This window comes from Artemia sp. Qi Xiang Cuo, chromosome 11 (assembly GCF_049724085.1).
Source record: "Artemia sp. Qi Xiang Cuo chromosome 11, ASM4972408v1, whole genome shotgun sequence".
NCBI lineage: Eukaryota > Metazoa > Arthropoda > Branchiopoda > Anostraca > Artemiidae > Artemia > Artemia sp. Qi Xiang Cuo.
Genome location: NC_142804.1, coordinates 28,148,587 through 28,175,326, shown reverse-complemented (window position 1 = coordinate 28,175,326; position 26,740 = coordinate 28,148,587). Strand labels below are relative to the sequence as shown.

Sequence of the window (26,740 nt, the reverse complement as noted above, 5' to 3'; positions counted from 1 at the left end):
GAGGGGGTTTATATGTGAGAGGATCTCATAAACCTCCAGTTAAGGGCTTTGGACCATAATTATTGCAATGGTACCGTTTTATGCTTCCAAACTCTTCCAGTTAAGAAGTGGTACCAAAAGTGTCGTTTTTAGTGCTATGTGGCACTTTTGGATGGTAAAATTAATAAAAAGCACCTAGATATGAGCAATAGGTTTAAAATCCACCTTCCCGGGATATACCTTATAAAATGAGTTCATCACGCTTACAAAAATAGTGGATTATCTGAAAAGTAATCATAAGAAGGGACACATCATGATTGAAAATCCAAGCTGGAATCGAACGCATTATAATCTAATTTGAAGTCTAGCGCTGTACTGACAGAACCACGCCTCTAATAATGTAATTTAATATAATAATAATTTTATTTCAATCCTTCATACAAATACAATGTAAATGCTCAAAAGAGTTATAAAAACGAAAGAAAAAAAGCACGAAAAAATCACACAACGCTACAAAACAAAATTAAACTGCGATAACTATGGAAAAGAGAAAAACAAATGAAATCAAAATCACGATTTTAATGCACAAGACTAGCCAATGGAAAGTCGTGGATTGTTCTATTTCAACTTTTGAAACGGGTATATAACTCATCCATTTTCTTACTTATTTCAAAAATATAGTACCTCTGCGAAACATAAGAGTTTCTTGGCCATATGGGAATACCCAATAAATATTTGCAATACCCAAGAAATTGAACGAATTTGGTTACGTTCGGTTTTACTAACGCAATTCCATAAAGGGGTTAAAAAAAGACATGTGGCGCGAACATGGCGTTACAGAGACGACCGAGAGTAATTTTGTCAAATTGACCTTTAGTTCGTGCTAGCAGACCGTAGGTTTTCTGCAGTTTTTCTTTAACTGCTGCAATAACTAGATTTTTTGTAGCTTTAATAGAAATCCCATATCGGAGTCCGAGATATTCAAACTTATCCTTTTGGAGAATCGTCTTCCCGCAAACATTAACAACACGATTTCGCAATGTTTCGTCGTTCAAAACGACGAATTAAGTCTTAGACGGCTCTATTGTTAGCCCAATATCACCGAGTGCAGATGACACGGCATTAACAGCTTTCTGTTAATAAAATATTATAAATTATCACTAATCAAAAGTAGATTATCTGCGTAAGATAGATGACTAGCATCAGTTCCATCATCTATCAAAAAATCTTCTATCGATTTTGTCGCAGAACGTATTGCATTGTTAAATCTCACTGGGCTGATTACTGAGACTTCTTTGGCATCCCTACGAATCTCTATAGGCCTAGAAAACTTTCCCACAGACCAAACTCTTACTAGAGATTTTTGATACCATTGCTACAGACAATTACAAGCAAAGGGATCAACTCCTGCCCTTAGTAGTGACAGGACTGCTTGCGAATGTAAGACAGAATCAAACGCCTTAGATATGTCTATTGTGCAGACGAATAACGGAGTTTTTTGTTTCTTAAACTTTTCAACAATTGAAATAAAAGTTGCATATGCATTCTGAACACCGAGACCGGACCGGAAACCGAACTGATTGTCACCCACATCCACTCGCGCTGCCACTATAGGGCACAGTATCTTCTCCAGTAATTTTGCTAGAACTGAACAAATAGTGATGGGTCTGTACGAAGAACAATCTTTAGGGTCTTTCCCCTTCTTATGTATACAAGTAACGACCCCCTGACACAAACCTTGTGGGACAGGCTGCAGCGATACTATTGCTTGGAACAATAAAGCTATGTGAATAAACAGTTTAGGGGTGCCATACCTCAAATGTTCCGGCTCAATACCATCTGCCCCAGGCGATTTTCCTAAAGAAAGAGGGCGAACAAAAGATTCAAGACACGACGGGGTAATAGTAAGCCAGTTACTGTATCGGTTTAGTCGATCAAAATGATGCATCAGAATGTCCCGGAAATCACTTTCAAATGATGGAAGATCAGCTACAAACATTGAAGAAAAATATTCAAACTATCTACTTATTTCACTGCTATCAGGTGGTGACGAAGAAGAGCAGATGAGTTTAGACACTACTCACCATAGCTGACGAGGATAATTTTTCATTCCCCGCCCGCGATAGCTCCTTAACCCGAATTCTTTTCCAAGATTTCACCTTCTTTTGATATTGGTGTTTACTCGACTTCATAATTTTAAAAACCCATCCTCAACGTGGTGTTTCACAATCAACCCAAATTTGTTTCCAAAACACACTTCAACTTTCAAACCAGGAAAATCTGACCAGCCTCTCTTACGGGTATTCAGCTTTATTTTTTCCGACGGAACTACCACGGATACAGCCATTTTCATACTATGCAACAATTCAAGCAAATAACAATTCAAATCGAGAAGCCGGTCAGATTTTACCCGCGAGAGCAAATGAAACGGAACCCTTATCTTATCTAAGTACGAATCAAGTAGCATCTGGTAAGTAAATATATTAATACGATTCCAGTTCTGTTCAGTGAACCACTTGGGTCTAGAGAGAGAGCATATGTCTCAAAAGAACTGAGTGATAAATGAAACTCAAGATGCGAATGGTCACTTAAAAGAAGGTCGTCAGAAACATTAACTATCTGCCGCTGGAGATCCCCCATATCAGCAAACACGAAATCGAGATCAGAAGTGCTACCACTATTATGTACATAGGTAAATGATCTATTTTTCTGTGGACAATAGAAATTTTGCGGCAATGTAGCATTTAAAATTTGTGAGCGACCAATGGTATTATCATTAATATCCGTATTAAAATCACCCATAATAACACAAGATTTACGGGTAAGAGCTATTCTTTAAAGTAGTTTCGACAATGACGAGCAGGCAGACGCAAACTTCTGACTCGATCGGTCATTTCTATAGTTTGTAGCCATATAAACACAAACAGCAATAAAACCACTAAATTCTACCACAAGACGTACATCATTAGACCCAAACAGATTACAATTATACTTTTTTCTAACAGCTATCATTAAGCCCCCCGAGGGTCGACCCCCAGTATTTCTAGCTGGGTAGATAAAAAACTGATAATCAGAAGAAGTAATCAGTCTTGTGCTATTATCTTCATTAAGCAGATGATCATTAACACAAATTATATCGAAAGCACCATACACTATTTGAAGTATGTCTAATTTTCCTCTAGCACCGTTTATGTTTTGACACAACACACGTACTTCGCCATTTATCGAGCCTGTTTACGATTTAAGTTATTCGGCACAGCTTGGTCTGGATTTGTACCACGAGCTGCATTTTTCAGGTTCGGGCACCGAAAGCTGTTACTTGCATGGTTGGATCCGCAGTTGGCACATTTGAGCACATCTGAGGTGCACTCGGAGTAGCTATGATCACCGGCACACTTGCTACATTTAGTGTCCTTCTGACACTGGTTCTCACGATGACCGAAACCTTGACATTTATAGCACTGCATCGGCTTTGCAAGGGACTTTGACACAAAAAACATGGTATATTCCACTTTGATTCCAAACTTGAGCGCCCGATCGAAGTCAATCTTAGTAACGAATGTGATCTGGACAACTGAGGAATTTTCAAAGCGCTTGGCTTGGGAAACACCGCTAATTAGGTTAGGAATAGTGGAAACGTCGTAATCTTTGTCAACGTAAATGATCCCGAGGTATTCTGAGTGAAGTACCTTGCTACGTATATTTTTCTCGCCTTGGGCCCCGGGGGCAACAACACTTGCGGATGTTTCGTCTTTCATATGTGCAAACAGCCTGTCTCTTCGTTGTTCGATTATGTCTATTTTATCAGTGGGTCCGGATTTTCCTCAAGAGCTCCTTTTGCTTGGTAGGATTGGCACTCAAGTTTGCGGGCAAATTCAACAAAACAACTGGGATATTCCTTTCTGGTCGGGGTAGAGAAGGCCATATTGGTGGCTGGTTCTTTGAGCTAGGTACTTCAGAGGTTTCGCGCTTCTCTACAAGAAAACTTAGCATCGCTTTCCAATCATTCAATCGTGAGGCAACAATCGTACTCACATCCTCAGGAATGGTGGGAACGTCAGCTGGGTCGAGAATGACAAAACGAGGGGTCAGAACTTCATTTGCGATCCTTTCTGACATAACCTCATAAATATTGGCATAAAAGGTAGAAGTTGGGTGAGAGCCCTTACGACTCTGATTAATGTTTTTGTCGAGCACTGTTTTGCATATATCAATAGCATCTTTCAGAGCTTCCTTTGAGAAAAACTTCGACTACCTGATAAAAATATCCTTATTCGTTTTCTTTCCGACATGCCTCTGTATAAAGTTCAAGACCGGACTTAAAACCACGGTATTTTCCGTCATTCTTGATCCAGCTATCACCCCAAAAGACAAGGGAAGCGTCAGCCCCCGTTACCTTATCCCCGCAGTTTAAGGGAGACTCTCCCGGCAGGTACAACGGCACTTGCCCAGGGTTTACTGCCCCTCTTCTGCTTGTCAATTAGGGTTACGCAAAATTGAAATCAGCACAAATCTATTTTTGTAAAGTGTAAATAAATGTCCATAAACTAGGTCAGTAGATTCCAACATTTTTAATCCATATAAAAATGTTTTGAAAGAATGGTCACACTATTAACTCCGGTCACTGAATTAATTTAAGATCCTACCGAGTGTAGGACTTTAATTGTGTTGCTTATTAAGAGGGACTGGAGGAGGAATTCGCGGGAGGTGTTCTTGCGAAGCTCCAGTTAAGGGTTTTGGTCCATAATTATTACAATAATACCGTTTTATGCTTCCGATTTTCCACTTAAGAAGTGGCACCAAAAATGTTGTTTTCAGTGCTATATGTCACTTATAAATGGTAGAATTGATAAAAAAAACTTAGTTACGAGCAAAAGTTTTAAAATGAGCCGTTAGACATCACTCTAAAAAGCTCAGGTAGCCCAGTAGCCCCAGCTTTTCCACTTGAGACATGGCACCAAAAGTGCCGTTTTTAGTGCTATTTGAAACTTACAGATATTGGAATTTATAGGAAGAAAGTATATATGAGCTATATTTTTTTATACGAGCTACCAAAAAGCTATCTAAAATGTTCTGGTAGCCCGCTATCCCCAGCCCTCGAGGAAAGGCATATAAAGTGCCTCTGTGCGTGCCATCTGGCACTTGCACACGGCGAAATTTATATGAACAACGTACAAATGAGAAATGGTTTTTGAATGAGCTCTTAAGTATCTCTCTATGATATTCTAGTAACCCGCTAGGCCTGGAATAAAGAAAAAAAAACACTGTTTTAATATTTTTAACTTTAAGTTACTATGCGCTGTGGTTCACTCTTTACTATGTTGCAGCTAATGCTTCAACCATGACAAAGAGTTCATTCCAAATTCTCCTCAGAAACTATTTAACATTAAAATCTATGAAATCTAATAGATGGTAGAATTTTAAAAAACATAGTAAATATAAGCAATAGCTTATAATTGAGCCATTAAACATCTATCTACGACGGTGTGGTAGCCTGCTAATATTTCAATAGCTTACTGATGAGCAGACGATTTATGAAACATACTAAGGGGGCTGGGAGGGGAGTGTATGGGAGGGGTTCTTGTGAACCTTCAGTTAAGGGTTCTGGAACACAGCTATTACAATGATACCTGTTTTGCACTCCAGAGCTTTTCTACTTAAGAAGTGTCACCATAAGTTTTGTTTTCAGTGCTATATCGCTCTTACGAATGTAAAATTGAAAAAAACACGTATATAAGAGCAATAGCTTTCAAGTGAGTAATTAAACATCACTTTTATAAGTTCTGCTAGTCCAATAGCCCCAGACTATAAGAAAAAATTGTTTGAGATTCAACAAAAATTGTTTGTAATAATTATCAACAACAAAATTGAAATTTCAACAGCTGAAGTTGAATATTGGAGACCTTTTTCGAATTCCATGGTCATTATTGAATTTCCAATTTGTTGAGAAACAAAAATGTTGAATTCCCATACCCGAATCTAATTTTTAATTTGTTGACAAAACAACGTGTTGGATTTTAAGATCCTTGAAGGATTTTCATCTTGTTTGCTGGATTTCCCGCTCTCTTATTGGATTTCCATCACTAGCGTTGTTCAATTTCCTAGGTCTACAGTCTAATATCTAGTTCTCAGGATTCAGTTAAAACCCCCCAATAAAAACCCTCAAAAAATAATCTCATTTATTTCACAAGAACCGAAAATTACAGCAACAAATTTCTCCCAGATCCTATGATACCTCTTAACGGCTGCATTTTTTCATGGTGGAAATCAGTAAATCAATGGCGTAGTAGCAGGCCAACAGAAGATATTTGAGTAAGAAATATCTTCTAATCAGGAAAATAGTTACACACGGACCTGAAATGAAGATGAAATCAAATCGAGGCACAAATAAAAGAAAGACTTCCCCCATTTTTCTACCTCCAGAGCTGAACGGTTGCAATAATAATGCTACGAATCCTGTCTTTTCTGAATACCTTTGACTTACTCATCAGATTTCATCAAATCTCTTGTTCGCCGCCTTATCAAATCCGTGTGTTATAAAAATGAATCCTTGCAAAATAGATATCCTGCTTAGATGAAATACAACAGAACTGTTTTCAGCTTCACAACTTTGCTCAATCCCAATTTATAAGGTTTTAAAGATATACAAATACATTTCCTAAATTTGAAGAAAAAACATTGATATTTTTTAAAACTCTTCTAATTTGACTTGAATTTCATTTTCTGAACCAAAGCTTCAGAAAAAAAACTGGTAACTAAAAAGTAAGTAAGATGTCGTTCTTTACAAATGTCAAATAAGTACTGACCTTCCATTTAGACAAATCAAAGGACATTCTAGAGGGAGAAGGTGTAGAGGTAGGTACTTCGAAATACCTTCCCGGGACATACTTTGGTAGTTATGTACCATCTGGAACACACGTGCTATTTTATCAAACAGTTCGTGGTAACGAACTGTAAGTAAGGAGCGACCCGGCTCAATGGTAACTGAAACTCTAGAAAACGGATTTTTGATACCAATAGATATATCAAAAGAATCAGATTTAAATGCTGATTTCAAATATATAACTTTTATCAAGTTTAGTGCTACCCATCAAAAGTTACGCGCCTGAGAAAATTTGGCTGATTTTCAAAAAAAGGGGGAAAGACCCCCTAAAAGTTATCGAACCTTAATGAAAATCACACCATCATATTAAACGTATCAGAAAACCCTACTGTAGAGGTTTCAAGCTCCTATCTACAAAAATGTGGAATTTTACATTTTTTGGCAGAAGAAAGATCACGGATGCGTGTTTTTTTGTTTTTTTTTTGTTTGTTTTTTTCCCAGGGGTGATCTTATCGACACAGTGGTCATTGAATATCGTGGGAGGGCTCATTTGAACGGAAATTAAAATTTCTAGTGGCCTTTTTAAGTAACCAAAAAAATGGAGGGCAACTAGATCCCCTCCCACGCTTATTTTTTCCCAGAGTCACCCGATCAAAATTTTGAGATAGCCATTTTGTTCAGCATGGTCGAAAATATGATAAATATGTCTTTTAGGATGATTTAATCCCCCAAAGTTCCCAGAGGGAGGGCTAAAAGTTACGAACTTTACCCAATGTTAACATATAGTATTGGTTTTTGGGAAGTATACAGAAGTTTTAGGTGTTTTTTTTTCTGGTTGTGGTTGGGATGGGTGGGTCGGTGGTTATGTTGGAGGATCTGTTCATGAAGGAAGTTTTCATGGGGGAAGGGAAATTGCCAAGAAGGGGGTGCCGGACTTGCCAGCATTATTTATTGGTTATTGGGAAGTATACAACCATTTTCAGGAAGGATTTTTTCTGGAGTGACGGTGATTAATGAAAATCACCGTCAGATTCAGCGTATCAGAAAACCCTATTACATAGGTTTCAAGCTCATATCTGCAAAAATCTGCAACTTTGTATTTTTTGCCAGAATATAAATATACGAATATAGAAGTTAGTCACGTAAGTTAATTTGTAAAGACATCCATTTATAAAAAGAAAATTAAAATTTTTATGAAAATAAAAGCTGAATTAACTAAAAAACGATCATAAATTAAAAAAAAACAAGTTTTTTAAACTGAAAGTAAGGAGCGACATTAAAACTTAATACAAACAGAAATTATTCCGTATATGCAAGGGGCTGTCCCCTCCTCAACGCCTCGCTCTTTACGCTAAAATTTGAATCGTTCTTACAACTCTACTTTTTAAAACAATAAAAAACTTTAGCGAAAAGAGCGACGCGTTGAGGAGGGGACAGCCACTATCATATACGTAATAATTTTTGTTCGTTTTAAATTTTAATGTCGCTCTTTACTTTCAGTTTAAAAAAATTGTTTTTTTTATTTAATTTAGAGAAGATGCGGGTTTCTTTCAATAGAGAAATGGATTAAAATTCAATCGGTAAAGAAAAAGCAAGACATAAAGAACTTTAAAATAAAAGTTCAAAATAGGGATAAAATCCTTTTTAATAGACAGTGTATAATAAATTTCCCAAAAATACCAAATATTTTGGTCACATATACAGTGACCGTCATCAGAGTTTTACTATTGATGACGGTCACTTTATATGTAACCGAAATATCTGGTATTTTTTGTGAAATTTATTGTACAGTGTCTATTAAAAAGGATTGTATCCCTATTTTGAACTTTTATTTTATCGTCATGGAAAGGCAGTGTGGTCTCCGAAATTATCTACGTCATAAAGAACTTTCGTATAGGAATTCGGGCAAATTCACCAAGTGTACAATTTCCCCCGATAAGTTCACCCCATGGAAACTTCCCTCTCCATGTAAAATTTTCCCAGTCTAAAATCCTCCCAGCAGAAAATTCTTCCTCCCCTCCCCACCCGAAAAATGTCTGTATATTCCCAATAACAAATAAAACAACATGCCAATAACTTAAAAACCTTTACCCAGGGGCTGTAGGGGGTCATTTATCTCTAAAGACATAGATATTGGGCCTTTAAAGTATACTGAAGAAAAGAGCTATCTCAAAATTTTTATCGGACAATTTTCGGAAAAAGGTGGCGTGGGAGGGGGCCTTGTCGCCCTCTAATTATTCTGGTAACTTAAAAAGGGCTCTAGAGCCTTTCATCTTCATTAGAATGAACCCTCTCTCCAAAGTCTAGGCCTACTGGGTCGATACGATCACCCCTAGAGAAAAAAAACAACAACAAATAACCATGTATCCGTGATCTTTCTTCTGGCAAAAATTACAAAATTCCATATTTTTGTAGATATGAGCTTTAAACCTCTACAATAGGGTTTTTTGATACGCTGAATCCAATGGTGTGATTTTCATTAAAATTCCAGGACTTCGAGGGAGTCTTTCCCCCTTTTTTAGAAAATCAGGCAAATTTTCTCAGGCTCTTAGCTTTTGATGGGTAAAACTAAACTTAATGAAACTTATTTTCTTCTGATATATCAATTGGTAGCAAAATTTAGTTTTTTGCCACATTATCACGAACTGTTTGATTTCCCATCAAAATCAAAACAGAGGTCATTGAAATACAAAATATTTTGTTTTTCTTTCGCTATTGTATTTTCTTTTTTTATGTCTGAATATATATAATGGATTTAGGTTCGAGGGGGAGAATTGTCCTGTAGTGAAACAGGTACATTTTACATGACTGTTATAAAATTAAAACATGGTATCTGTGCAGGCAGGATGATCTTTTTAGTATCTCTACTCCTTCTGTAAACTATTGTAAGGTCTAGGAAATTGCACACACAAGTCTACATCTGTTGTATTCTACGGAAGCAATCTTTCTATAATATTGGTTTGAGTTTGATTTTCTTTTAAGATTAAATGCACAATAATTAAATATATTATTGATTAAACAAATTAATCCCTTTGCCAGGAACCCTTGCGGTTTAAAATTTACTGTGTTTTGTTTCATTTTGCCTGGAATTTAATTGCTCTTTTTATTTAAGAGGTTTTTTCCTAAAAAAATTTAAAAATAAACTTATTCCAACGTAAAAAAGATTCCTGAAATATATTCGCGGTCACCCAACCACCACTAATATTATTGCATTTGCCCTCCCCCCCCCCTGGAAAAGGATCTGCCGGTGCCCTTGCATATCTTAGCAACTACTAAGCTTGTAAAGTTGAAACTTTCAGATCATGTTCAACCTAATCTAGGGACACTATACACACCCCGATGATCAAGTTTTCAAAAGAGCATATTACTAGTATCTCAGAAACAGGCAAATGTATTGAATTGAAACTTTCAGGGAATTTTAAAGGAGATATTTGACTAAATCTAAAGATGCTTTGTGATTCCAGGTTGTCAAAAGGGTATAACTATAATATTTCAAATGCGGCTTAGGGTTTAAGTTGAAACTTAGAGAAAATGTCAAGGGGGATGTTGTGCCAAATCTTGTCAAAGAGCGTACCTAAAATATCTAAGGAACAGCCAAAGTTGCTAAGTTAAAAATTTCAATGAGTGTTGAGGGGGATTTTGAACTAAATTAAAAAATTCCTTCTGTATCCACGTTTAAAAAAAAGGCGCAACTCTGTTCAGGACCTGCTAAAGGTAGAAGATTGAAAATTTTAAGGACTGTTGAGGGGGATGTTGAACCAATTCAAAAGACACTATCTGAATCCAGGATGTCAAAAGTCATGTCTATAACATCTCAAGAAGAGCTAAAGCTATCAAGTTGAAACTTCTAGAAAATGTTGCATCTAATCAAAAGACACTATGTCCATCCTGGTTGTCAATAAGGGTTACCTGCGATATCTTAGGAATAGTTTAGGGTAATAATTTGAAACTTTCAGGGAGTGTCGAGGGAGGAGAATTTTGAACTAAATAAAAATACAGTAGCCTACTGCATATAAGCTGTCAAAAGGACGTATCTGAAATATTTCAGGAATGGCAAAGGGTATTCAAAATTTACTCGTCAAAGGGTGGTATTTCAAATGCCATAATGGTGATAAATCATCGACCATAATAATAGGAAAACTCACAACTGCCTTTGATCCCCATTTGGGCGAAGAACATCATATATTTCGGCCAAAGCAATCCTGTGCCAACCTTATCTTTACTCTACGTACGATGCTGGATGAATCTAATGAATGGGGAGAAAGCTTGTGCATACTCTTTGTGGAATTCAAGAGAGTCTTTGATTCAGTGGATTGCCATACCCTGTGGAGTGTTCAGGTTCAGTGGCATTCGTGGGAAGCTAGTCTGTCTAATAGTTTCCATGTATGAAGAGACAGAATGTTGTGTTAAAACCTCTGATATCAGCACGCGCTACTTCAAAGTGATGACTTGCGTCAAGTAAGGCTGTTTCTTACCACTTTTTTCTTTGTCCTAGTTGTAGACTACATCTTAGACAGATAAATGGACATGCAATCCGAATTGCAGAAAAGATTCTCCAGAACGTTGATTTTGCCGATGATGTTGTGCTCAAAGAAACCGGCAAGCAAAAGCTCCAGGAATTCCACTACAATCTCACGAAAAAAGCTGAACGGTTCGGACTGCACATCAACACTCCAAAAACTAAAGCTATGTCAATTATCACTTCACTCAAGAGAATTCAGCTAAGAGATAAGACATCAAACAGGTGATAGACTTCTAGTAGGCCTATGTTGGCAGTACAGAAAATTCCAGTGGTAACTCTGAAAAAGAATTATGTGCCAGAATAGCCCTAGCCAACGCAGCACTTCAGAGACTTCTAATGCTCTGGAAATCCACTGTAAACTTACAGAAGCTGAAACTCAGACTGTTACAGAACAATACTTTGTCTGTTCTGAGTTACTCTACAGAATGCTTAAAGTTAACCGCTTAAAATTAAAAACGTCTTACCGTCTCTGGAAATATTTGTCTTTGCGGATCAGTTAGAGGGACCTTGTCAACAAAGATGAGATCTGTATTGGCACATGCCAACCAGACATCACTTCCGTTGTGAAGCTACAAAGATGGCGATACCTTTGACATATCCTTCTTCTGTCAGATCATAGATTTTCAAAAAAACTCCTCCACTGGCAACCGGAAGGCACCCGTTATCGAGGAAAACCAAACAACATGCTCAATAGAACGTCTCATCCAAGAGTGGGAGGACATACACGCAGTGGCGCACTTGATGAAAGATTGAAGGATACTCACTGACTCTGGAGGTGTGCTATTTATATATATATATATATATATATATATATATATATATATATATACACACATATATATATATATATATATATATATATATATATATATATATATATATATATATATATATATATATATATATATATATATATATATATATATATATATATATATATATATATATATATATATATATATATATATATATATATATATATATATATATATATATATATATATATATATATATATATATATAATATATATATATATATATATATATATATATATATATATATATATATATATATATATATATATATATATATATATATATATATATATATATATATATATATATATATATATATATATATATATATATATATATATATATATATATATGAATACACATAGCACCGTTCCCCGGCACGGCAATATGAAAGCTCGTATATATTGATTCTCATTGTCACTTTTCACTTCATCGTTTGGAACCTTTCAAAATCATGTGTTCTAATTCTTTTACCCTCTGAAATCTCAGAAATTGACAGAATCATCGATTTAGTTTTTAGTTTGAAGTAATAGGGTGGCAAATCAGCAATTTCAGATGAATTAAGGAATTATATCGTGAATTCAATTCGTCCTTCCTGCTTAACGGGTTTCTTATTCAATCGTAATTTACTTAAATATCCAAGCTCTGCAAAACATAATTATCGTGTTATTATTCAATTACAATTTCACGTCCTTATTCAAATGTAATTTTGTGCAAAGCAGTTTATCATCTTGTGTAATTTTACATCCGTCACAGATATTAAAATCAATACCACCACTCCTATGGCGGAAATGATGTAATTTACGCTATTAATATTTGCTCATAAATATGGGGTTACTCATATGAATTTTTTTTCAAACAGTTCGTGCTAACGAACTGTAAGTAAGGAGTTACCCGGCTCAATAGTAATTGAAACTTTAAAAATCACAATTTTGATACCGATGGATATACAAAAAAGATTGACTTATTACGCTGATTCCAAATATATAAGCTTCACTAAATTTAGTCTTACCCATCAAAAGGTACGAGCCAGAAAAAAGTTGTTTGATTTTCAAAAGAAGGGGGAAGGACCCCTAAAAGTCAAGGAATCTTAATGAAAATTACACAATCAGATTCAGCGTATCAAAGTACCCTACTCTAAGGGTTTCAAGCTCTTACATGCAAAATATGGAATTTTGTAATTTTTAGTTTTTTTTTTCCAGTGGTCCTAAAATGTCGAGATATTGCTTGTTCGTACGGAAATTAAAAGTTCTAGTGGCCTTTTTAAGTGACCAAAAAGATTGGAGGGCAACTAGTCCCTCTCCTCCACCACTTTTTTGTCAAAATCGTTTGATGAAATTTTTTAGATAGCCATTTTGTTCAGCATAGTTGAAAGGCCGAATGCTTATGCCTTTGGAGATACCCAGATCCCCCAAGTTCCTTAGGGAAAGGTCTTTAAGTTCTGAAATTTGCCCGTTGCTTGCTGATAGTATTTGTTATTGGGAAGTATGCATCCATTTTTGTGCGTGTGGGGGGGGTCTGCTGGGGGAATTTTCCACGGGGAGAATTTTCATGGGGAGTGAAGTTTCCAGGGGTGAATTTTTCAGTGGATATTTTACGCTGGGGGAATTTTCCAGAATTCTTATACGAAACTCTTCTTATACAAAATTCTGCTTATGTAAATACTCGTTTTTCTGCATGTGAAGTACCGTCCCGATGTAAAATGAAGAGCTGAGCCAGAAAACGAAAACAAATTTAATGTGCAATGTATCAAAAAAAGTTTCATAATCATCAATATGTGATTTTATCCTATTCATCGTTGTGACCTCTTTTTCACCATACTATCAGAAAGCAACTATTCTGACATAAAATGATGAGCTGAGCCCAAAAATCAAATTAACCTGATGTAGTGTCTACTAGAAAACCTGTATCTTATTCATCAACATGCACTTTTTATTTTCATTTGACATATTTCTTTCAGCACCTATTGTCCACCAATTCGTTGATTGTTGGTAAAAACTAACTGCGACAGAAATGGTTTTTACACCATGTTGTAGAAAAAAAAGATGAACAACATATCCAAAGTTGGAGATTCTAGGACGACGCAAACCTAGTTTTTTTTTTCGTATCGTGTCAGTTTTCTCACTTTCCTAACAAAAAAAAAAACAGAAAAATTAAGTTCCGGTAATTGTTCATCTTTCTTGAACTGAGTTATCATTCCGATGTAAAAAGACGAGATGAGTGCGAAAATGAAGTCAAATTTGGTTTACGGTATATAATTTTTTTCTTCATAATCATCAATATGAGATTTTTACGCTTCTCGTCGTCGTGACCCCTATTTTTTTACCAGACCATTTTTCGCTGGCTAAATTGTTAATTTTGAGATCTGATAATTAGTTAGCCTGAATCTGATCGTCTCTGGCTCTATTATCTGATGGGTCGGTGATAGAGCCATCTTTCAATTTAAAAATTGATTGCAAGATGTTTATTAAAATATTAGAAAAGGGGAATCATCTATGAAACTAGTTTTCAACGGCCGACATTTAAAATCCCTCTTAGAATAAACTATTATCAGTACGCTGACTAGTCTTCACAACTGATAAAATTGTCGAACACACTGCATGTATATTTGAAAGACAGAATCAAACTCCGACTATTATTCACAACTTATTCTTATGATTCAGAAATCTAAGCTTCGACGCTCTCCTCATCGATATAGCTATTGATTCTTAGAGAGTTAGAACATGCTGTCCCTTTGCATCTTGTGCAAAGGGACATCTTGAACATCCTTGCATCTTGAACATCTTGCATCTGGAACATCATCTTTGCATCTTGAACATCTTGTTGCGCTACATTCCAGTTGACAGGAGCAATTCACGATTTTCAGAAGCAGACGAGGGGATGGTGGGACGTTAGTAGTCAATGGATACAAGAAGTCATCTTTATTTTTCCAACCCTATTCCTCGGCTTTAAGTTCAGAATCAGGATCTCCACTCCATACCTGAACCTGGTATAAAAACCTGTAACTGTGAAATTTAGCTGCATCAGAAGTTGGTGGTAACTGTTCTGGGTGGACGAACGTGCTAGCAGTAGTCACCTTCTTTTTAAGAACTTCCCTATGGAGTTCATTCAGATTTCCCCTTTTTGATGAGCCATTTATCATGAGCAGAGCGTCTTTTCAAGCAACCCTTACTTCCTCCTTCGAAGCTGAATTCAGCATGAAAACTGCAGCTGATGTACAAAAATCGGCATCTGCCATTAGCTTCTTCAGAACAAGGCCTTTCCCCACACTGTGAATCCGTGAAGTAGAGTCACAGCCTAAGATGGCATGAGCAAAAGAAAATCAGATGGCATGTCTCTTGGCCAAGCTTCTCTTTCGATTTGTGAGTATCACATATTCGGGGAGCTTTGTTTAACTTTGGCTCAGGTTCAAAGAATAGTTTCTTGCTTGATAGGTCACCATGATAATACACTAGAACCCAAATATCAGTATCATCTCCAATGACGGCAGTGTCGTAATACCGGGAAGAATCAACAGCAGCTTTCAAAATTGGGACATCTGCATCATCAGGTGCCTGGACTATGACGAAGCCCTTTGATCGGATATAAATAGCCAACGTGCGGATAAACATGGCCCTCATCCTTTTTTACTTTCAGCTGCATATCTGATGTGAATAAGATCTCACGGCCGATTATATGACTTCTTTTTGTCTGGGTCATATCCTTTATAGTAGCTTTGCCATCGTAGCCGTCGAACACAATAGCGGCAGATGAATACTTTTAGGTGATGTAAGTATCATAATGGTCAAGGATTTCAGAGTATCGTTCATTTTTCTCCCATGGAATCTTGTGCAGAAGAGCTCCCCCGTCCAAACAATTACCGGAACTTAATTTTTTTTTTGTTAGAAAAGTGAGAAAACTGACACGATAATCAAAAAAAGAAAAAAAAATAGTTTTGCGTCGACTAAGAATGCCCAACTTTGGATACGTTGTTCAGCTTTTTTTTTTCTCTACAACACGGTGAAAAAATTATTTCTGTTGCAACTTGTTTTACCAACAATCGACAAACTGGGGTACAATAAGTGTTAAAAGAATCATGTCAAATGAAAATAAAAAAGTGCATATTGTTCAATGTGAAACGGGTTTTCTAGTAGAAATTAATCAAGTTAATTTGATTTTTAGGCTCAGCTCATCATTTTATGTCAGAATAGTGTAGAAAAATAGGTCACAACAATGAGAAGGGTAAAATCAAACATTTATTATCATGAAATTTTTTTCTGGTACATTATACATTAAACTTGCTTTCATTTTCGGGCCCAGCTCTTTATTTTACATCAGGACGGTACTTCATATACAGAAAAACGAACATTTACCGACAGTTCATTTTTTTAAAGAAAAAAACTGAAAAAATTGACACGAAAAGGAAAAAAAAAACTAGTTTTGCGTCGACCTAGAATATGCAACTTTGGATATTTGGTTGAACTTTTTTTTCTCTACAACAAGGTATAAAAATTATTTCTATTGCAATTTGTTTGGGCTCAACCCAAATTTTTGGCTAGTTTGCCTGCACTATCGTAGCTAATTTCTTCAAGTATAGCATATGAAAATGCTGAATTTGGCTATTTTCTGATTTAACCAATTTGTTCCCCTATCTGGGGAACAAATAGAAATGTCACCTTCGACAACAGGTTTACATCATTTCTATTTGCAGCAGGACTACTGAAAGAACCATATCGACTGACGACAGTTGGGACTGAACTAAAAAACAAGAGGGGTATTCCAGAAGAGCTGCTTGTGAGCAAAGAGAGAAGTACAGGAACTTCAATGCTCTGTTTTGATCAGGAGCTGACTCTAGTGTCTTATCTTGCTAAGCCGTCAAAAATGTTTCTGCTTATGTCAACTTGCCATGAGGGTACACGTGTCATGTATCTAATCCATGAGCCAGAGTTTATTGAATACTAGATTAACACCAAATACAGTGTTGAAATATTTGACCAATTGCATAGTTCAATGTCTACCGCTCAGAAGACCAACAGGTGGCCCATGTGCATGTTTTATGGGCTGATCAACATCGCGTGCATCAACAGTTATGTCTTCTACCCCTTCACTATCTCCAAATCAGGTGGATAACCCCATTTACGAAAGGCTTTTGTGAATGTTCTGCTCAAAGAGTTGGCCCAGCAAATGGCTACTCGTTTAGAAACCTAAACTTAGTAGCACTTGATATCAGTCAAACAACAGAGGTGACAGGTGAAATACGTTTAATGACTTCTGTGGAAGGGAAAAAGAAAGACATGTAGCCTTTGCCCGTCAAATGACTATTAATTTTCCAATCACTGCAAAAAGCCGTTCTGCGGTGAGCACTGTGTGCAGTCATACATAACATGTGACTCCAAGAAATGACACCAATCTTTTGTGCTGTTTAAGATATTATTTGGAGATCTTTTTTGTAAATAACTCCCGCTTACTTTTAAAATGTACTTAAATGATGAGTTTTAGAAGTCAATGTTTCTTCAAGTAGTAAGTTTTACGAAAGCTTACCATCTACGTAACTTTTTGGGAAGCTTAGCTTTCTAGTGTTAGAAGTCCGAAAATCTTGATTAATATCTCACCATCAGATTCAGCATATCAGAGAACCCTTTTGTAGAGATTTCAAGCTCCTATCTGCAAAACTGTAGAATTTTGTATTTTTTGCCAGAAGAAAGAATATTTGCCATAAGAATATTATTTAAAGAAACTAAAAGAAACAGTTTCTTGATAACAATACATGCATTGAATTTTGATGTTTATTGAAAATATATAAAAATAATCAAGGTTACTGTTACCCATTAAAGGCTGCGAGCCGGCATAAATGTCCCTAATGTTCGAAATAAGGAGGGAAAACACCCCCTAAAATTCAAGGAGTCGTTATTAAAATCTAACAATGGAATTAATCGTACCAGAGAACCTTACTGATGAAGTTTTACGCTCATATATACAAAAATGTGGAATTTTACATACTTTGTTTCGAAAAATAATTCCACGGATTCGTGTTTATCATTTCTTTACCCTCGGGGGTGATAGTATCGAACAAGTGATCGTAGAAAATCCGGAGAGATATCATTTGATAGGAAAGCAAAAATTACACTGCCGTTTTAAATTGGCCACAATATTGGAAAACAAATAGCCTCCCTCCAAGGCCCGTTCTTTCACCAAAGTATTCCAATACAAAAATTGAGATAGCCAATTTTGGTTGAAAATAGTCGAAAGATTTAATAGCCACGTTTTTGAAGATAACTTGACCCCTCAACAACCACGGGGAAGTGGCTACAAGCTTTGAACTTTGTATTTTTTATATATTTTATTGGTTATTGGGACGTATACAGATAAGTTTCCGAGAGAAGTATTTTCAGTGGGGAGTGGTTATTTTATGCGGGGAGATTTTCACTTTGGGAGGGTAGTTTCTGGAGGTGAATTTTCCAAAGAAAATTTTACATGGGGGATACTTTGCCAAAAGTAATATGCAAATTTCGTTTTAGCTTTCATGTACGGCGAGCCAAATTCGAACCTGCATAAGTTTAAAAAGCGTTCAGAAATTAAATTAAAAACAAAAGTTTTCTTTTAACTGAATATGAAAGGCGCTGTCCCCTCCTCAGCACCCCGCTCTTTATGCTAAAGTTTTTATACTTTACAAAGTAGAGTTGTGACAAAGAGTCAAACTTTAGCGTAAAGAGCGGTACATTGAGGAGGGGATAGCGACTTTCATATACTGAACACTATCTGTTCGTTTAAAGTTTTAATGTCGTTCCTTACTTTCATATAAAAGTAAACTTGTTTTTTCTATTTAATCAAAATAAAGGCTCTAAGTGAATTTTCTAAAACTCGTGACCTATCTAGATAGTTTTTTTTGGGGCCAGAACATGCCATATACTAATTTTCAAAAAAAAAATAATATGGAGGCGTTTCGGAGAAAAAAAAATTATACATAAACTATTATTGCTCGTTTAAAAAGAGAAGAGATATATTTGCAGGACCTACGCAAGTCATTGGCAACGGCCCAAGATAAGGGAGAAAAGGTGATGTTAGCCTTTATTTATGTTGGCCGAAGGTCTGAGGAGGCAAAGGGAGGTTACAGAAGCACTGAAGAGGTCAGCTCTTTCATGATTTTTTGAAAATAATTCAAAACGATTAATTTTTTTTGTTCATGCACACCAATAGCCTAAGATTTAACCAAGGTAATATAAGTTTATTTATATTTTATTTGTTACAGAAGCTATCATCGAGGTAAAAGATTGAATCCTGATCCTGAAGTTGAAAGAAAACGACGACAGGCACTTGAAATCAGAGAAGTATTGCGAAGACAGGTGAGAAATGTGCTTTATTTTCACTACTTTTCTAAAATAGTTTATGTATTTATTTTTACATGCCAAAACAGCTGTAAAATCGCAGCTGTTAAACATGTTATTGTTAATCACATATAAAACAATACTTTGTGCATAATGTAAACTACAAAATTGATCATGCTAAGTAATATTTTGCAACTCAAACTTAATCAAAATCATATTCTATCTAATAAGCTATAACATCGTTGCTTTTGCCAAGTTTATCATTCTTCGGAATTTCTTATATTGCATCCAATTTCCTTAAAAAAAAGACGAAAAAAGACCAAATTTAGTGAGTTTTTTAAAACATGGTATAACAAGAGTTTCTAACTTGCTAAGACTAACTCCCCAGGAGCACGCTGGCATTTTGATGAAAATTAAATAAAAAAAAAAGTTTTTTAACTGAAAGTAAGGAGCGACATTAAAACTTAAAACGAACAGAAATTATTGCGTATATGAAAGGGGCTGTCCCCTCCTCAACGCCTCGCTCTTTGCGCTCTTTCCGTTTTATAGAGTTTCGGTTACTATTGAGCCGGGTCGCTCCTTACTTACAGTTCGTTACGACGAACTGTTTGATTGGGTAGTCTTCACCTTCTTATACAGCATATCTTGGCTTTTATATTGTAACAAAGAATTCCTGCGTAGTTCAAGAGTCTTAAAATATTCACATATTTAATCCTTCGCAACTTTCTACTGAAATGAAATTCTTTTTAAAATTCTTGCCCGACATACATTGTTTTATTAATCTTATGAAAAAGTTTTAATGTTACTCCTTACTTTCAGTTCAAATAAACTAGTTTTTAAAATTTAATTTCTGATCATTTTTTAAATAATGCTTGGAAATCCGGCGTCCCATCCAAGGAAAATTCCTTTCCCCCATGAAAAATTCCTCCATGGGGGGGGGGGGTTGTCATCCGCAAAGACATAGTTACTAGATTTTTCGACTATGCTGAAAAAATGGCTATCTCAAAATTTTTATCGGCTGACTTTGGGGAAAAAATGAGCATGGGAGGAGGGCTAGCTGCCTTCCAATATTTTTGGTCACTTAAAAAGGGTAATAGGTCTTTGGGTTTCCAATAAAATGAGGCCTCTCCCGATCTTCTACGATCACTGGTTCGATATGGTCACCCCTGGGAAAAAAAAAACAAAAAAAAAAACAACACACAAATAAACACTCATCCGTTATCTTTCTTCAGGTAAAAAAAAGTTCCATATTTGTGTACATAGGAGTTTGAGACCTCTACTGTAGGGTTCTCTGGTATACTGAATCTGGTGGAGTAATTTTCATTAAGATCACTCGATGTTTCGGGGGTGTTTCTCCCCTTTTCTAAAAATCGGGCAAATTTTCACAGACTCGTAACTTTTGATGGGTACCATTAAGTTTGATGAATTTTACATATTTTGAATAAGCATCAAAATCCAATTCCTTTGATGTATCTATTGTTATAAAGACTCGGTTACTATTGAGCCGCATCGCTCCCTACTTACCGTTCTTTACTCCAGACTGTTAGAAACAGCTCATGGTAATAACGATAAATAAAAGTTCAAATAGGGATAAAATCCTTTTAATAGACAGTGATGATAGAAATTCACAAAAATACCAGATATTTCGGTCACATATACAGTGACCGTCAGTATATACCTTCTTTTGAATTCGGCAACTTTACGTTCCTTCCGGTTTTTCTGCTAGGTAAACAGGTCATTACACTCTTTGCCAAGAGATTAAACCAGTATTGTCTATAACTTAATTTACGTTGGTTAAACTTCCGATGGTTAAGAAAGCGTAACAGGTAATTAAAGTATGAGAAATGGGATGCTATAATTAGAATGATTTTAAGTTGAAACATTGTGACGTAAAAATAACTCAGTTATTTGCTTGCGTGTATAGGAATTCCCATGTTATTTGCTTGCTTGTATTTTGTGTTAAAATAAGTAGTTTTTATATCTTTTAAATGAGTTTTAAGGGGTTTGAGAGACTCAGGTGCCTAAGTCCGTGTGATGATAAACTTCCGATGGTTAAGAAAGCGTAACAGGTAATTAAAGTATGAGAAATGGGATGCTATAATTAGAATGATTTTAAGTTGAAACATTGTGACGTAAAAATAACTCAATTATTTGCTTGCGTGTATAGGAATTCCCATGTTATTTGCTTGCTTGTATTTTGTGTTAAAATAAGTAGTCTTTATATCTTTTAAAAGAGCTTTAAGGGGTTTGAGAGACTCAGTTGCCTAATTCCGTGTGATTTTTCTTTACTTGATGTTCATTAAAAACGAAATTTTTGTGTTAAATAAGTAGTTTTTATATCTTTTAAAAGAGCTTTAAGAGATTTGAGAGACTCAGTTGCCTAATTCAGTGTGATTTTACTTTACATGATGGTCATTAAAAACGAAATTTTTGTGTTAAATAAGTAGTTTTTGTATCTTTTAAAAGAGCTTTAATGGGTTTGAGAGACTCAGTTGCCTAATTCCGTGTGATTTTTCTTTACTTGATGTTCATTAAAAACTAATTTTTTGTGTTAAATTAGTAGTTTTTGTATCTTTTAAAAGAGCTTTACGGGGTTTGAGAGACTCAGTTGCCTAATTCCGTGTGATTTTCCTTTACTTGATGGTCATTAAAAACGAAATTTTTGTGTTAAATAAGTAGTTTTTGTATCTTTTAAAAGAGCTTTACGGGGATTGAGTTACTAATTTGCATAATACAGTCTGATTTTTGTTTAATTTATGGTCATTAAAATCGAAATTTTTGTGTTAAATAATTAGTTTTTGTATCTTTTAAAAGAGCTTTACGGGGATTGAAAGACTCAGTTGCCGGATTCTATGTGATTTTTCTTTACATGGTGGTCATTTGTTGTATCTTTTAAATGAGCTTTACAGGGTTTGAGAGACTCAGTTGCCTAATTCCGTGTGATTTTTTCTTTACTTGGTGGTCATTAAAAACGAAATTTTTGTGTTAAATAAGTAGTTTTTGTATCTTTTAAAAGAGCTTTAAGGGGTTTGAGAGACTCAGTTGCCTGATTCCGTGTGGTTTTTCTTTACTTGGTGGTCATTAAAAACAAAATTTTTGTTTTAAATAATAAGTTTTTTTAATATTTAAAAGATAGTTAAGGGGTTTGTGTGACTCAGTTGCCTGATTCCGTGTGGTTTTTCTTTACTTGGTGGTCATTAAAAACGAAATTTTTGTGTTAAATAAGTAGTTTTTGTATCTTTTAAAAGAGCTTTAGGGGGATTGAGAGACTCAGTTGCCGGATTCCATGTGGTTTTTCTTTACTTGGTGGTCATTAAAAACGAAATTTTTGTGTTAAATAAGTAGTTTTTGTATCTTTTAAAAGAGCTTTACGGGGATTGAGAGACTCAGTTGCCTAATTCCGTGTGGTTTTTTCTTTACTTGATGGTCATTAAAACGAAATTTTTGTGTTAAATAAGTAGTTTTTGTATCTTTTAAAAGAGCTTTACAGGGTTTGAGAGACTCAGTTGCCTAATTCCGTGTGGTTTTCCTTTACTTGGTGGTCATTAAAAACGAAATTTTTGAGTTAAATAAGTAGTTTTTGTATCTTTTAAAAGAGCTTTACGGGGATTGAGAGACTCAGTTGCCGGATTCCGTGTGGTTTTTCTTTACTTGATGGTCATTAAAAACTAAATTTTTGTGTTAAATAATTAGTTTTTGTATATTTTAAAAGATCTTTAAGGGGATTGAGAGACTCAGTTACCGGATTCCGTGTGGTTTTACTTTACTTGGTGGTCATTAAAAACTAAATTTTTGTGTTAAATAAGTAGTTTTTGTATCTTTTAAAAGAGCTTTACGGGTATTGAGAGACTCAGTTGCCGGATTCCGTGTGGTTTTTCTTTAATTGATGGTCATTAAAAACGAAATTTTTGTGTTAAATAAGTAGTTTTTGTATCTTTTAAAAGAGCTTTAAGGGGTTTGAGAGACTCAGTTGCCGGATTCCGAGTGGTTTTTCTTTACTTGGTGGTAATTAAAAACGAAAATTTTGTTTTATATAATTAGTTTTTGTATCTTTTAAAAGAGCATTAAGGGGTTTTAGAGACTCATTTGACTGATTACGTGTGGTTTTTTCTTTACTTGGTGGTCATTAAAAACGAAATTTTTGTGTTAAATGAGTAGTTTTTGTATCTTTTAAAAGAGCTTTACAGGGATTGAGAGACTCAGTTTTACCTTGTCACATTTACATTTTTCATGATTGTGCAAAGTTCATTTTGAATGTCTTTCTTCGAAATTAAAGAGTATTAATATTTCAAGATTGTTTTGTGGTTTTTGACATTGTCGCAGATCCATGTTCATGAGTGTTCAATGTTAGTTATTTATTTATTTCGCGGATTTGCCATAGTTTGACTATTTAGTTAGGGTTCGTTTGTTTTTTACATATTTACAATTAAATTTTCTTGATTTTTCAAAGCTCATTTTGAATTTCTTTCGTTGAAATGCAAGAGTTGGAATATTTCAGTAGTGTTTGGTTGTGGTTTAGATTGTCACAGTTACATTTTCTTGATTTTTCAAAGTTCATTTTGAATTTCTTTCGCTGAAATGCAAGAGTTGGAATAGTTCAGTAGTGTTGTATTGTGGTTTACCTTGTCACAGTTACATTTTCTTGATTTTTCAAAGTTCATTTTGAATTTCTTTCATTGAAATGCAAGAGTTGGAATATTTCAGTAGTGTTTGGTTGTGGTTTACCTTGTCACAGTTACATTTTCTTGATTTTTCAAAGTTCATTTTGAATTTCTTTCGTTGAAATGCAAGAGTTGGAATATTTCAGTAGTGTTTGGTTGTGGTTTACCTTGTCACAGTTACATTTTCTTGATTTTTCAAAGTTCATTTTGAATTTCTTTCGTTGAAATGCAAGAGTTGGAATATTTCAGTAGTGTTTGGTTGTGGTTTACCTTGTCACAGTTACATTTTCTTGATTTTTCAAAGTTCATTTTGAATTTCTTTCTTTGAAATGCAAGATTTTGAATATTTCAGTAGTGTTTGGTTATTGTTTACCTTGTCAAAGTTATATTTTCTTGATTTTTCAAAGTTCATTTTGAATTTCTTTCATTGAAATGCAAGAGTTGGAATATTTCAGTAGTGTTTGGTTGTGGTTTACCTTGTCACAGTTACATTTTCTTGATTTTTCAAAGTTCATTTTGAATTTCTTTCGTTGAAATGCAAGAGTTGGAATATTTCAGTAGTGTTTGGTTGTGGTTTACCTTGTCACAGTTACATTTTCTTGATTTTTCAAAGTTCATTTTGAATTTCTTTCGTTGAAATGCAAGAGTTGGAATATTTCAGTAGTGTTTGGTTGTGGTTTACCTTGTCACAGTTACATTTTCTTGATTTTTCAAAGTTCATTTTGAATTTCTTTCATTGAAATGCAAGAGTTGGAATATTTCAGTAGTGTTTGGTTGTGGTTTACCTTGTCACAGTTATATTTTCTTGATTTTTAAAAGTTCATTTTGAATTTCTTTAGTTGAAATGCAAGAGTTGGAATATTTCAGTAGTGTTTGGTTGTGGTTTACCTTGTCACACTTTCATTTTCTTGATTTTTTCAAAGTTCATTTTGAATTTCTTTCGTTGAAATGCAAGAGTTGGAATATTTCAGTAGTGTTTGGTTGTGGTTTACCTTGTCACAGTTACATTTTCTTGATTTTTCAAAGTTCATTTTGAATTTCTTTTGTTGAAATGCAAGAGTTGGAATATTTCAGTAGTATTTGGTTGTGTTTTACCTTGTCACAGTTACATTTTCTTGATTTTTCAAAGTTCATTTTTAATTTCTTTCGTTGAAATGCAAGAGTTGGAATATTTCAGTAATGTTTGGTTGTGACTTAAATTGCGCAATTAAATATTATTTATTTTTAAAATTTCATTTTGAATTTATTTAGTTGTTATTAACGAGTTGGAATATTTCAGTAGTGTTTGGTTGTGTTTTACATTGTCTCAGTTACATTTTCTTTATTTTTCAAATCTCATTTTGAATTTCTTTCGTTGAAATGCAAGAGTTTGAATATTTCAGTAGTGTTTGGTTGTGGTTTAACTTGTCACAGTTACATTTTCTTGATGTTACATTTTCTTGATTTTTCAAATTCATTTTGAATTTCTTTCGTTGAAATGGAAGAGTTGGAATATTTCAGTAGTGTTTGGTTGTGGTTTACCTTGTCACAGTTACATTTTCTTGATTTTTTAAAATTAAATTTTTAATTTATTTAGATGAAATGAAAGAGTTGGAATATTTCAGTAGTGTTTGGTTGTGGTTTACCTTGTCACAGTTACATTTTCTTGATTTTTCAAAGTTCATTTTGAATTTCTTTCGTTGAAATGCAAGAGTTGGAATATTTCAGTAGTGTTTGGTTGTGGTTTACCTTGTCACAGTTACATTTTCTTGATTTTTCAAAGTTCATTTTGAATTTCTTTCGCTGAAATGCAAGAGTTGGAATATTTCAGTAGTGTTTGGTTGTGGTTTACATTGTCACAGTTACATTTTCTTGATTTTTCAAAGTTCTTTTTGAACTTCAGTAGTGTTTGGTTGTGGTTTACCATGTCACAGTTACAGTTTCTTGATTTTTCAAAGTTCATTTTGAATTTCTTTCGCTGAAATGTAAGAGTTGGAATATTTCAGTTGTGTTTGTTTTTGGTTTACCTTTTCTCATTTACTTTTTCTTGATATTTCAAAGTTAATATTGATTTTCTTTAGCTTAATTTAAATAGTTTGTATACTTAAGTGTAAAATTTACATTTTATAGATTTTTCAAAGTTCATTTTGAATTTCTTTCGTTGAAATGCAAGAGTTGGAATATTTCAGTAGTGTTTGGTTGTGTTTTACCTTGTCACAGTTACATTTTCTTGATTTTTCAAAGTTCATTTTGAATTTCTTTCATTGAAATGCAAGAGTTGGAATATTTCAGTAGTGTTTTGTTGTGGTTTACCTTGTCACAGTTAAATTTTCTTGATTTTTCTATCTTCATTTTGTATTTATTTGTTTGATATTCAAGAGTTGGAATATTTCAGTAGTGTTTGGTTGTGGTCTACCTTGTCACAGTTACATTTTCCTGATTTTTTCAAAGTTCATTTTTGAATTTCTTTCGTTGAAATGCAAGAGTTGGAATATTTCACTAGTGTTTGGGTGTGGTTTACCTTGTCACAGTTACATTTTCTTGATTTTTTCAAAGTTCATTTTGAATTTCTTTTGTTGAAATGCAAGAGTTGGAATATTTCAGTAGTGTTTGGTTGTGTTTTACCTTGTCACAGTTACATTTTCTTGATTTTTCA

At 34.6% G+C, this 26,740-nt stretch overlaps 1 protein-coding gene across 2 annotated transcripts in view; it reads left to right on the top strand.

Annotated features, from left to right (window-relative positions):
* Positions 1-26,740, top strand: part of LOC148946836 (uncharacterized) — a 131,555-nt gene that overhangs the window by 47,872 nt on the left and 56,943 nt on the right. For both annotated transcript variants that reach the window (XM_089096643.1, XM_089096642.1), the window contains exon 3: positions 19,369-19,462. In XM_089096643.1, coding sequence (XP_088952769.1) covers positions 19,369-19,462 — 94 coding nt within the window. The remainder of the gene's footprint in view (positions 1-19,368; positions 19,463-26,740) is intronic.